Genomic DNA, 13,970 nt, shown 5'->3' with positions numbered 1-13,970 from the left:
TTGTGTGAGTATAAATAGACTTTCTCCGGAGACATAATGACAGAGCGCTGTTTCTCTCTCTCCCTCTGTGTAGTGGACGGAGAAACTCGGCGGTACGGAAGCAGGTAATTATCTGTCATAAGTGTGTGTGTCTTTGTTTTCAGACTGGCTGTCAGCTTCTCACTTTGAGCCACTGCAGCTGTATTTTTAACTCGAGCCGCATGTTTTCTCATGGTGTTCCCCGCCTACAGGGTGTACGGGCATCTAGAGGTTGACAGCACTTTGGTTATTCTCACATAAGACAAACATTTGCATTTATATCTACAGCTGAATCTGTACTGAGATGCAATTTGAAACAACACTTTCATGATCAAAAGCAACTGCTTCATCAGGGAATCTCATGTTTGTGGCTCCCCCTTGTGGGAAGCTTGTATTTTGGCCACCAGCTCTCACTTAACAGAGGAATCAATTTATTGTTGATTTCAAATGAGTCAGATTTTAAACACATTAAAACCACAGTGGGATTCACAAAACAATGGGCACATATATCAGCCAAAATACCTTCCACAACAGTACCTCCCAGAGGTTTCTGGAAACCCCAAACTAACAAAGGAAAAGGGAAAAAGCGCCGTCTCCTAGCAACAGCTGGGTACTGCGCCCTCCCTCTTCCCCCCAAACACACACATAAACGTGTGCACCGATGCATGTGCGTGTGCAGACTTGTGTACGGAAATCCTCCTGACAAGAAGTGTTTGATTTCCTCACCGGCCTCCTGTCTTGTGTTCCTCTGTCAGGAGTTAATTCCTCTCCCCTTATTTTAGGAGTCTGGTGAGGCCATTCCTCTGATGGTCGAGAGCTGCATCCGCTTCATCAGTCGCCATGGTGAGTGAAATCCGCCAGTGAAGTGATAGGTTTAGCATCAGCTTTTCCGGTGCGCTGATTGGTCGCATTGTTGAGTCAAAGTGCGATTGGTTCTGGATAAACTTAAACTGGGAATGATACCAGAACTGCATAGTGTGAAACAGCAAAACACGCAAAATCCCCAGAATGGTTTTCATTTTAACACCTGTGTGTGTGTGTGTGTGTGTGTGTGTGTGTGTGTAGTAGGTCTGCAGCATGAGGGCATCTTCAGAGTGTCAGGCTCTCAGGTGGAGGTCAATGACATCAAGAATGCTTTTGAGAGAGGTGAGACTATCATTCAGCAGGAAACCTGAGCATTTTAAACAAACTGAGTCTGTCCACTGCTTTATTATCTCTCTCTCTGTCTCTCTCTCTCCCTCTTCTCTCTGTCTCGTTGTCCTGGTATAGGTGAGGACCCGCTGGCAGGGGACGAGAATGACCACGACATGGATTCCATCGCTGGCGTCCTAAAGCTCTATTTTAGAGGACTGGACCACGCCCTCTTCCCGAAGGAAGTCTTCCATGACCTCATATCCTGCGTCTGTGAGTCTCTCATCCGTTTTTCTGTTTTTGTAAGTGTTTATTTATGTGCTCGATTGTGTGAGTAATCTCTGGGTGTCGTGGTGGTGTTATTTTCCAGCGATGGAGAGCCTTCAAGAGCGGGCAGTCCACATTAAAAAAGTTCTGCAGTCTCTGCCGAACAAAACCCTCATCATTATGAGATATCTGTTCGCCCCCCTCAACCAGTGAGTAGCAGGGCACACACACACACACACACACAAGCACACGCACGCACACACACACACACACACACACACACACACACACACACACACACACACACACCAAGAAACTAAAGTAAACAATGGGAGAAGTAAACAAATTGTATAAAATGGTTAAAGATAGTTAGTGGAATAAGACAGTTTTTTTTCTTGGTTAGTTGCTATGACTGCATTGTAAGTTATGTGTTGTTTTTTAAAAAGCAGAGAAGTAATTCACATTTATGAAAGCAACTACACACCGTGCAGAGTAAAACAGGAGTGACAATCACCACATCATGTTTTTGAGTTTCAGTATATCCTCAGCCCTGAGGCGTAATGTTCAAAGGAGGCCAGATGTTTTGTTGCTGTTGTAGTTTCCGAGTTAACAGATGAAGCTCACAGACGAGGCACGTGGAAGTAACATGATAGCAGCTAAACATCAAAAGCTGTGGTCTCAAGAACAATCACTGAAATAAGTCAACATGAGGAAACAAGCCATGAAATTAACTTTAACAAAAGTCATTTTTCGCACGATGAGAGGCTTCTTCAAAAGGTCATGTTGATAAAATCACATGCAGTTGTATGAGCAACGCATTTCGCCTCAATCTTCATCAGGTTTGCTTTCCAGTGTTGTAACAAGATAAATACAAACAGCTGAGCATACATCAACATCTGTTACCGCTTTATATTGCAGGGCTTCACAACATATTGTTTTTCTTTTTTTAAAAAAAAATCATCGCGATATCAACTTTTGCTATAAACTGGCCACAAATTACTTCAATATCACACTGATTTAGATTTTTAGATAATTGAAGAAAACTTCACTTTAAAATGTACCTATAATTATTTTTTTATTGGTGCCTTTTGTGTTCAGTTCAATGGACAAAATGTTCAATAAAATGTTGGAAATGATCTTTTTTTTTTCATTCAACAAGCAATGTGTTGTATTTTAGAAGTATACTGAAAGTAGCAGAAAGGTTTGTTTCTTTATTGCAATTAATATCCTTATCATGATACTGAACATTATCCTATGTTTTCCTAATAAGATGCAACCCTAGTATACTATAAACATGTCATAGGCTGAAAAAGAATGTAGGCAGTACTTTACAGCCATACTTCTAAGCCTTTCAAATAAATACTAATATGTGTCATAAGATACCAACCTTTAAAGTCAGTCACTTTCAAATATCCATAAAAGGAAGAAAAAGATCTTTCAGTTTTCAATCACCATGAACTTTGAATAAAAACAATGATCACTTGTGTCGCTCTTATAAAAGAGCCTTTCAAACAGTTTAAGGAGCATCCGTATGCTTTCGCAATCCACTAACATTTTCTAGTGCACACTTGATAGTTTCATAAACCACAATGTGGTTAAAAGGCCTTGATTTGGCCTTCTCTCACACCAAATCTAAACATCCTTTAACCTTCTGTGGGAAGTCAAGTACAGATCCTAATTAAAAGTCAAAGTGCAAAGAATATTTCCGCATCATTACTCCAAGAACTTCCCTCCTTGAGGAATGAGGCAGTTTTTCGACTTTAGGTCAAGTTTATTTGTATGGATATCACATGCAGATTCTGAATGGGATTAGAACAGCCACAAACCTGAGCTCTGTGAAAAGATGAGGACAGCCTTGACCAAAAAGCACAGCTCAATACAAGAGAATCTGAAGAAGCTTTAGTAAAGATGACTTAAAAAAGTGAGTTGTGGGTTCCAATAGCTGTTATAGGAGGTAGTTTACCTCAGAGCAATCTCACAAAATAATCTGTGCATGCACACTTTGTTTAGTGCAAGCTTGATTTTATACACACACATGTCGAGACACACATTCCACACCATCCAGTCCATCCCTAAAAAACCTTGACGGAGCCTTCCAGTGAGGGGAGGTTAGAAGAGGGGAGTGAAAGACAAAGAAAAGGGATGTGGGAGACCTGAAATGTGAGACTCCTAAGTAAACCAAGAGGAGACAGAAGGAGAGCTTCTTCTTTTCCTTTAGTGATTTACGGTCACTCCCGGTGCTCCTGCTTCTTCTCACTCACCGAAGCACACCACCTGAGCTCCATCTCCACAGGGCACAAATGAAGCGATGCAGGCTTGGTTTACTGGCGGACCTCATGCAGTCCGACATACAGATATACACCCACAGCTTATTCACTTGTAGAGCTTGGAGGCTTGCTATAAATGACATGTCATGGTTGTTTGTTTGCACAGTCAGTTTTTTTTACGTTAGGAATAAGGATTAGGTAATGCCCTATGAACAACTCTGCTTTCCCTTCCACCCAGCCTGTCCCAGTACAGCGAGGAGAACATGATGGACCCTTACAACCTGGCCATCTGCTTCGGCCCCACCCTGATGTCTGTCCCCGAGGGCCACGATCAAGTCTCCTGCCAGGCTCACGTCAATGAGCTCATTAAAACCATCATCATCCACCATGACACCATCTTCCCTGGACCTCAGGACCTGCCAGGCCCCATCTACACCATCCCTGGAGCTGGAGATGACTTCTGGTGAGAGTGTGAGAGTGTTAATGCGAGGGGAGGGGAGTTTGATATAAGTCATGTAGAAAAGGAATTGCTAAGGCTGGTGGGACAGCAGGGGATGTCTCGTTTAGTTGGTATCTAACTCGAGGGGTTTGGAGATGATGAGGAGGCCCAGAAAGGGGGGGGCAGCTGGTTGATTTAGGGGTTGCCGTGGAGTGTTGGGGGGACTCAGCTTGTCTGCTCTGCTCAGGGCCAGGGGGCCACGAGGATCAGCTTACCCTCCATCACACAGGAGATTAAAGTACCGCCTGACCACATCAGCCTGGGAGAGCACAGCATGCACGCGCACGCACACACACACACACACACACACACACACACACACACACACACACACCACAACACACACAGGGCCCAACTTTCAATTTCACTGTAATGACAAGCCTCGGCACCAGTTATTATGATTACTGCCAGTCGGTGCAGACTCTAAGTCAGGCTGAAGGAGCCGTGTAGAGAGGAAATATTATCACACTGGCATGCCTGGGCTTTGTTGCACCTCAACAGCCATTAATGTCATGTGATCAATTCTGGGAATTTGGAAGTAAAACAAATATATAACGGGTATTTAAATTATTGTTTTCAAACTAAATGTCAGTGTTGCAGTACTTGACAACTTCTAAGTATACCAAATGAATAAATTAACGAATAAAGCATTTACCAGGTATCAATACACTCAAAAAATATGAGAAACACTTCATTATTTGTGTTGATAGTTCTACATTTCATGCAGTTAGGCATGTCACAATAACAGAAATTTGGTCAATACCAGTCCCAGAGAAACTCTAAAAAAAAAAAAAAAAAACCTCACTCACTTTCAAAGTGTCTAAAATCTGAGCAGAGACAGGCAGCACATTTTGAACAAAATTGTTATTTCAAGGAGTGTAGAGGTTTGCATCAGGGTTATAATCTAATGACACTAAGTAGTGGCGTGGTGCATACAGTATGAGCTTATGCGATTTAAAAAAGAAATATGAAGTCAGGCTGTGAGTCATTAACACATGTGAGACTTCTGCTCTTGTATCCTCTAACCTCATCTGCTCTCTGCCTGTGCGCCTCAGTGACAGTCCACACTGTGAGCCCCCCCTAGTGGAGGAGCCTGCGCCTGACACCGTCTCCGTCATCAACAACAGTGAAGATGGTGCGTATTACACACACGCACGCACACACACACACACACACACACACACAAATGAGTACACACAGTACATATACTTGATATTCTGTATTTAATGAAGCCAGTTTCCTCTTGTCACAAGTTTATGAATTCTCATCTTGCTTCTCTCACCAGTTACCATGGCTCTAACCATTTAAACCAGCCCATCCTTCTCCCAGTAACCTGTTTATTATGCTGCTTTGTTAATGCTCAGCATTTTTAACATTTGTGCAGTCACCAAACACAGCAGCAGCACTAACCTGCTATGCACTAATCTTGCTTCCCTTCTCCTCCACCTCTTTTTTTCTCTCTCTCTCATTCTCATTCGTCGCTGTCCCCCTGCTTCTCTGTCCACGTCCTGTGTCTGTCCACCATCCTCTGAATCTCAGGCTCCTTGGCTGTTTCAGAGTCCGACCCATTCGAAGCCATCGCTCGGTTCGACTACTCCGGCCGCACTAGTCGGGAGCTGTCGTTCAAGAAGGGCGCGTCTCTGCTTCTGTACCAGCGAGCCTCTGATGACTGGTGGGAGGGACGACATAACGGAGTGGATGGACTGGTGCCACACCAGTACATCGTGGTCCAAGACACGTAAGATGTGTTCCAGTTGCTCATCTCAATCAAATATCTGCATAAGGAACAGAATTGCAAAATGAGGAATTACAGTATTTCTCATGTTTTTGTGTGTTGTGAGTACCGATCACGATATCTTACTCATAGCTGCAGTTGTAGAGTTTTGGGAAATGCAGACTCTGACCGTCTGCCCAAAACATCATCAAGAGAAAACATGGAAAGTAGTCAAATGGAAATCCCCATCTCTAAGGAAGTTGATCTATGTAGGAAACTCCATATCATAGCAGATCCGCTTCCTTGGTAACTTTTAGTGCTTTTTTTACACATCTGTGGTGATGGATTTAGAAGGAAACGTTTGCACTCTGCATGAAAAGCAACAAAATGTGTGAAGCTCACACTTACTGCACCAACAATGGGTATTTCAGACGTGGTGAGTAAAAAGTTGTTTAGAAAATGAGCAGTCATAGAATAATACCCAAGTTGTGAAAATAATGGATTTTAGTAGTAGCTATCCCTTTTGTTTTGGGTAAAACACATTTTTGAAAATACTTACTAGTGTTTATTATTCATTTAGTTTTCACCACTAGTGTTGAGTCAGCAGTAGTAGCTCATTGGAGGCAAAGTGATACTAAAGATGGCTTTGTTTTTCAGAAATTACCTATTGGTGATGGAGCCACTTCCTCCTTTGCTAGTTTTGGGCAAGATGGAGGAACAGCAATGATTTATGAGCTTCTGCTTGATTGTTTCAGGTCTGATGGGGGCAGGGCAAGTCCAAAGCCTGATGTGGACAGCAGGGACCTGCTGGAGGAGAGAGTGTCTACTCGAGGCAGCGCTGCCTCTCCTACTGGAGCTCATGTGGCAGACATCTACCTTGCCAACCTGAACAAGTGTGTCTCTTTTGCAGATACAGACTATTTACAGCATTTTGTAGATTTTCATTTGCAGCTTTAGCTCCTTCATTACTTTTTTGTTGTTGTTTTTAGACTTTTTTTTGCCCTGAGTCGGTTTACCTCTTGAACCAAATCCCAACAACACAGTAAATAATAGAAAGTGATTCAGACAAAATAACTACTTTTTTGCACAAAACAAGCACTAAAAGCAGAGCCAGTTTTACTTTATGGCCAACATGTTGAAACTGGACTTCCAGATGAGTCTCTTTGAAATTACTGATTGCATTCTCAAGAAATGTTCTCACAGTGACTCTATTATAATAGGAAACTTAGTGAAAGCCCTTGACCACAACTCTTGACAGAAAAGATAAAGAAAAATAAAAAAAGCGAGGAGCATGCTGGCTGATAGCTCTTATTGTCTCCGCAGCCTCCACAGTGCCTCTCTTTCATGAGGAACTATTAGTCCCTCTAACAACTAAAAATGTATTTACAAATTCCTTCATCCCAGGTGCCTAGTGGCTCAACTGGTAAAGCATGCACCCCACGTACAAAGGCTATGTCCTCTCCGCCCTTTCACTCTAACAGGCCTTTCCTATCCAATAAAGCTGAAAAGTCTAAAAAATAATCTATAAAAGTCCTTTATCTCAAGTGCAGTCAGTCCTTTAACAAGTTTTAATGATTTTGTCAAAATGCATGTTTTACTAACTGCTCATTTGCTTTTCCTGTTATTATTTCTTGTGTTTGACGATCAAAAAAACAATTTTCCACTCGGTTGGACAATAAAGATATTGTTTTCTATTATTTGTCTCATTCAGGCTGAGGAAACGTCCAGAGTCCGGGAGCATCAGAAGAACGTTCAGGAGCTCAGAGAGCGACAGCACGAGTCCAGGAGCCAGTGGGGGAGGAGGTGGGGGAGGAGTAGGAGGAGGGGTGAGAACAGCTTCTCTTCCTGTTGGTGGAGCACTGGTGAAAGAAACTGGAGACAAACGACCCGTCAGCGCTCACAGCATCCTCAACTCAGTCACCCGCCACTCCTCTCTCAAGACCAAGGTAACATCTTCAACAAATAAGTGTACATTTTAAAATCTGACAAGTTGATTTAAAAAAACTGAAAAAGGAAACTGAAAAATATAACTATCAGTCTTACTTTATGTTTACATTATATCTAAAATCTAGTTACATTCACTTAATTTTATGAAGTTTTTGCACCTTAAAAATTTGTTTTAATTCAATCAGTTGAAATTTTAGCAGCTTCAGTAAACTAAGAATATTGTGCTATAAATCTGTATTCTGTTGGTTGTCAACATAAATTCATATTTATAGTTATATTGACTTTTTCAAGGCAATTGGTTTCCCAGAAGATCAACTTGTCAGATTTTACAGTATCGTGAATGAATTATTTTGTTTAATTTGATGAGTATTTAATAGAGGGCATTATGAATATTTAGGTGGAGAGTCCACAGTTACGCAAGACAACCACAGCAGGGCGCTCTAAGAGCTTCAGCAACCACAGACCACTGGACCCTGAGGTCATCGGCCAGGTGGAGCACAGCTCGCAGGTATGACTCCACGTTGGATCACTTACATCCCCATCTGATATTTGGATATTTGTACACACGTGATAATATTTTCTGTCTGCCTCTCGTGCTGCAGGACATTGAGGCTGCGATGAGTGAGCTCAGTAAGTTGGAGAGACAGGGCACTTCCAAACATACACACACCCCGGACGTGGTTCTGGACACACTGGAGCAGCTGAAAGGCGTGAGCGGCGGCGGCGGCGGAGGAGGAGCCTCGGAGCCCTCCAGTCCACTCCACTCCCGTCTGTTACGGGACAACGAGGGCGGCTCCTCACACGCCCACCCACTTCAGCGCAGCGCCTCCTCCGCCAGCGACGTGCCCTCCTCCTTCCGCCCGGCCAAGACCCAGCCGCGGAGCCCTCTGCCCTCCGCCACGTCCCCCTCTCTCTCCTCTTCCTCCCTCTCCTCATCTGTACCTTCCTTCAGAGAGCTGCGTCCCCCGGCGACACGGCCCAAGCCGGTGGTGTTCCCAAAGAGCGGAGCTGGCAGTCCGGCCATGGGTTCCCCGACCTCTACTGTGCCCCCGACGCCTCCTCCTCCACTTTCAGGCCACACACACTCTCTCCCTCACACCCCTCCACCTCCACCTCCACCCCAGTCTAACGACAAATCCTGCCCGGCTTAGGACTTCTCACTCTGACCCACCGTACTCTCACAAACTCTCACAGCTCTTCTACCAGGTGCAGAAGGCACCTCGTTTGTAACCCTAACCCACTACTCATGTGTAGCATTCACTTCTCGGTATCCAGGCGAGTTCTTAAGACGCCATGTTCCTTTTAGAGTGTCAGAAGCCCTCTCCTGGCAGCTTTGCTTTCGACAGGTCAACTATCAGAGGGCGCCGTAGATTAGTGAACACCATAGAAAGACTTTTGCCACCACAGAGATCCCAGGCATCACTGGATTTTATTTTATTTTTACAAGGGAACAGGACTCCTACTGACCTACAGCTTACATACACTAGTTTGTGATGTTTGAAATTGTGTTTGAGTGGGCGTGCAGGAGTGTTACTTGCCTTTACACACAGATCTAAGTGAGGAACAAAAAAAAAAAAGCACTGTTTGATTTTGTAAAGTAGACATGACAGTTTTTTTTTCTTCTTCTTTTTTTAATGACCCACGACTAGCGGACTGGAAGGGAGCATTTGATTCCTGAGAATAGACTGTGAAATACTAAGCTCTCACTCGGCGTAGAAAACACACACTGACTCGCTGCTTCAGAAGACCGGAGTTAAAGGTGGACTTTTTAGACGATGAAAGGACAGAAAACTGGGCCAAATATCAGTGTAAGTCATGTGATCGAGAGCTTTATTCTATCTCTTCCTCCAGTGTTTGATATGTTGGTGATTTTTTTTTTCAATTACTGTTCAGTACTAGTACCACAACCGGAGCATAGCAGGAGCAGTTTACTCCAAAAAATCACGGCCAACAGTAATTCTAAATAGCAATACGGATAATGACAGCTGGTAGTTTGAGGCATTATGCTGCTTCCCTCCTGCAGCTCTGTTTTGTGTGTAGGGGACCACTGAAACCCAGCATTTTTATAGGTAATGTTGGACACACAAACACACACATTCTCTCCAAATGTGTGTGTGGTGGTGTTTTGTGGCAGCTAATCGCCTTTCAGGTTTTCCTTGCATGCTGGGGCCATAGACAGCAGCCACTATGGCGAGCTGGTTTATATATATCGCAGTACCAGCCACAGGACGTCTTCAAAGTTACAGCTTGCTCCTTTAACTATATACTTCAGACTTAACAGTAAAAAAAAGGGTTATATTATTCTAATGGTGTGTATGTATGTTTAATAATCATGATAACTGGAAGCATGGAGCTGAGGCGTGTGTTTAGATAGAAGCACAACCAACCACCTCATCCGATGCGTTCTTAAGCAAAGTTTGCTTTTGTTATTTTGTTCCCAGTTGTTTATTAATGCTCAGTAATGGTAAAATGTTGAACTGTGTAGCTGTCTGGGTGTGTGTGCGCCTGTGTGAGCATGCGTGGATGTCTAGTATGTATGCTCCTCACCCTCTGGACCCATCATAAAGGGACGCCACCTTAACAGCGACTGTACCAGCAGCCTTAGTGCTGATTAAATATGCACTGTGTACATGTGACCAGATAAAAAGCCTGCAGGGATACATGAAATGTCTTCAGTCGCTGCTGTAACAAGCCCAACGGCGGACCAGCTTTACGTGACAAGAGGACGAGAAAATCCCAAACTTTTTATATATATATATATATACAATATTTGCTAAAATGTACCTAAAATTAGATCTGATGAGGAATATGTGAATAATATGTGAACACTGACTTCTAAAGTAGACACATACCATTCAGGGTAAACTGAATAATACAGTATTGAACTAATTTTACTTTGGTCTCCTAATATTCCCTTCTATCAGCCCTTCTCCCAAAAATACAGCACATACTGCATTCCTGTATGCTCTCTACCAGGTAATGAATTATACTTGTTTATTTTTTATCTCTGTATACTGTTCGTGTATTACCTGGTGTATTTGTGTTGCTCTTACCTCATCATGACAACTGGAGGGACTGTGACCGTGTGTGCGGTGAGAAAATGAACTTATCAACGCACACACTCACACATACAGACATGCATGTGGTTGGTTGGTGTGTTTTTGTCCCGGCTGTGCCGTTTTAAGGGGAGCTGGGACCCTCTTTGATCTCAAATCAATCATCGTGCACTTGAACAACTTGGCTTGCGTGTGGACTAACTGTGTGGGGATGATTTGTCGGAATTGAATATTGTTGAATATGCATTTTTGTGACCATTTGAAAACAGCAGAACTAAAAAAAAAAGAAGGACTGTAATGTCAAATCTATTTATAGTTGTCTCTGTATTACTGGAGAATCCTGTGTTCAGATGTACTTTGTATATACAATGTTGTACATTACAGAGGTACACTCTTTTTTGGTACAATATTGTACAGTAATAGCAATAGTAGTTTAATCAAATAGGCCTTATATAATTCTATGTGTAGTTCTTGTAGTAGATCTGTTTTTTAATAAACATTGCTTGCTATAAAGAGTCTTGAACTTGTTGACATTTCTAGTGATTAAAAAATATAATTTAATTTCAGAAAACAGCCATGACAATATTTTTTAAAAATAATGATAGAATACATTACAAATCTGTGTCAGCTCCAGATATTTACAGTAATTATGAAGCATGATGTAAGAGACTAAAAATAAACCACTGAAGCACAAACTGAAGGGTTTCGATGGCATAAAAGGCAAAAAATGTTTCCATGGCTCATTGGAAACAAATCTTGTTTAAGCTGTGTAGACAAGAAACGCCTCAAACCAAACTGAGGTTAAAGGGGTACTCCACCGGTTAAGTATTACACTCCATAAATTTGGGAGACTCACCATAGACTGATTTAAAAAAAAACCAAAAAAAAAAAACCAACTGCAGCAGCCGAAGCAATGATTATCCAACTTTTTTTTCCCCAAATAATGCTGCATTCGCGTGCTCCTCGGACTATCGCATTTCTAGAGATGGACAGTTCTTGTTGGCACTTCATTGTGTTTGTGAGCTTTTGAGTTGTAGTGTGGACAGAAGGTGGATGCTATAAAGAAGGTGTGTTGTATTTTATTGTTGAGAGATTTAAAAAAAAACCAAACAAACACTGATAACAGCTCAAAGCTTTATTTTATTGATTTTGTCCCAGATGTGCTTCTGCACCAGTACATTTCCCAAAACACAAAAATATTGCTTTACTAAACTTGTTTTCAAAAGTAATGCCAATAAATAACGCTTCTAATTAATCTAGGTCACTCTACCCAGACAGCAGCTAAAGGTTACAACCTAAAAACATATTACCAAGTGCATGTCAAGCCCCCATAGCAATCGATCCTACATTTCCCATGATGCAACTTTAGTATCTTTCAGTAGACTCTACTTGCCTTTTAATTACTCATTTCTTTGTAACCGCACACCTCCAGCTTATAATGTGTTGGGGTTTTTTTGTTAAAAATGTTACGTCTTAAATCCAGTCTGGGAATTTAAAAAAAGACAACCCTGAAGACCTGAATTTTTTTTTTCAAACTTTAAAAAGCGCCCACTATTATACTCTACCCATTAGGTTGAGTAACATGAATTGTTTTGACTGAACTGGTTGTAGGTCCCATTTACTTGTACATGCGGAGCCTGTCAGGCAAGAAAGCTGTGACACGCAGACTAACAGGTAGACACAAACTAAACACAGTGTCTGCAGTGCAGTTATTCATATACTAAACCATATGAATAATAAATAATATTAATCTACATTATCATATTACCCATTGTAATTCAGAAAATGAAATTCTTGTATTGCCCCAGTGACTCTTAAATATGCCTGCAAGATTCCAAAGTGCTGCACACAGTGAGGTATGCAGATTTTAAATCTGTATCTTTAAAAAAAACATCAAATCACAGACACTTTGAGGTAGTGGATAAATTTGACTGATAATAATTAGAGTACTCTGAAAGAAACTGGGGTGTACACACAGAATGTGAATACCCAATTTCTCCATGCTCATGAAAACACCATGTCCAAAATATGATTAGAACAAGGATAAGCCTCATAAATAGGTTATTCGTGTCTATGTAACCACATTCATTCTGGTTAAATATCTCTAACATGTGGGCACTTGGATTAACTGAATTCCCAAAGGTCAGGACCTGATGCCCTCACATGTATCTTCCGAGGAAGAATTTGCTGACTGTCATTACAATGGCAATTCTGCTGTACTTTCCTTTTAACATGGAGCGCAGTTACGTGCAGACCTACAAGCATAACCTGTTTCGGTGGCTTTTTCCAGTTATGATCATACTCCATTATGTTTACATGATGACAGAGAAATCAGGTTATTTACATTCCATGCATACATCCTGGTCTCTGCTACACTGTAAAATCTGATGAAATTGATCTCACTTAAATTATTGGGTCTTGAATCATCCCTGAAAAAGAAAAAGTAACTACAAATCTTAGTTTATGTTTACTTTATATCATAGTATTAAGTTTACTTGAAATGTAGCTGCATTAACTTGTTTTTGTGAAGTTGTTGCAACCTAAAAAGTGAAATTACCTTACCTTCTTTCTAAGTGTTAGTCTGACTTAATTTGATCATGAAAAGGTGGATTTTGACAGTGATTAAGTTAGGAGATCTGCAAGTTCTGTTTTGTTAACATGCTTAAGAAAATACAAAAATGAGTGATTGGTATTCAAACAGTAAATGTGGTCTTTTGACATTGCTAAAATTTAGACAGATTAAATTAATTAAACTTGTCATTTTTATGTTGCAACAACTTAACAAAATTAAGAATGAATGAATGAATGAATATAGAATGAATAAATAATAATACATAATATAATAATATTAAAATACTAGAATTTATAATATTAGTAATAAAATATAAAGAAATAATTAAACGTGCCATTCTTGTGGTGCAACAACTTAACAAAAATAAGAATGAATGAATGAATGAATATAGAATGAATAAATAATAATACATAATATAAGTACAGTATACTTAGTTAACTTTAGTCCCTAAAACTTTTCAAAATTCCTAAAACTTTACAAAACTAAGTAAATATAACTA

General features: G+C 41.1%; 1 protein-coding gene across 1 annotated transcript in view; it reads left to right on the top strand.

Moving 5' to 3' along the window:
* Nucleotides 1–11,276, top strand: part of srgap2 (SLIT-ROBO Rho GTPase activating protein 2) — a 67,565-nt gene extending 56,289 nt beyond the window's left edge. The window contains exons 12-23 of the mRNA XM_042500896.1: nucleotides 74–104; nucleotides 801–861; nucleotides 1,087–1,164; nucleotides 1,288–1,422; nucleotides 1,520–1,625; nucleotides 3,922–4,146; nucleotides 5,238–5,317; nucleotides 5,722–5,920; nucleotides 6,652–6,789; nucleotides 7,608–7,842; nucleotides 8,241–8,351; nucleotides 8,446–11,276. Of these exons, the coding sequence (XP_042356830.1) occupies nucleotides 74–104; nucleotides 801–861; nucleotides 1,087–1,164; nucleotides 1,288–1,422; nucleotides 1,520–1,625; nucleotides 3,922–4,146; nucleotides 5,238–5,317; nucleotides 5,722–5,920; nucleotides 6,652–6,789; nucleotides 7,608–7,842; nucleotides 8,241–8,351; nucleotides 8,446–8,994 (1,948 nt within the window). The 3' untranslated portion in view covers nucleotides 8,995–11,276. The remainder of the gene's footprint in view (nucleotides 1–73; nucleotides 105–800; nucleotides 862–1,086; nucleotides 1,165–1,287; nucleotides 1,423–1,519; nucleotides 1,626–3,921; nucleotides 4,147–5,237; nucleotides 5,318–5,721; nucleotides 5,921–6,651; nucleotides 6,790–7,607; nucleotides 7,843–8,240; nucleotides 8,352–8,445) is intronic.
* Nucleotides 11,277–13,970: the final 2,694 nt, after the last annotated feature.

Source organism: Plectropomus leopardus, chromosome 2, assembly GCF_008729295.1.
Source record: "Plectropomus leopardus isolate mb chromosome 2, YSFRI_Pleo_2.0, whole genome shotgun sequence".
Taxonomy (NCBI): domain Eukaryota; kingdom Metazoa; phylum Chordata; class Actinopteri; order Perciformes; family Serranidae; genus Plectropomus; species Plectropomus leopardus.
Note: the sequence above shows the minus strand (reverse complement) of the source record. Positions and strands in the feature narration are given on the sequence as shown.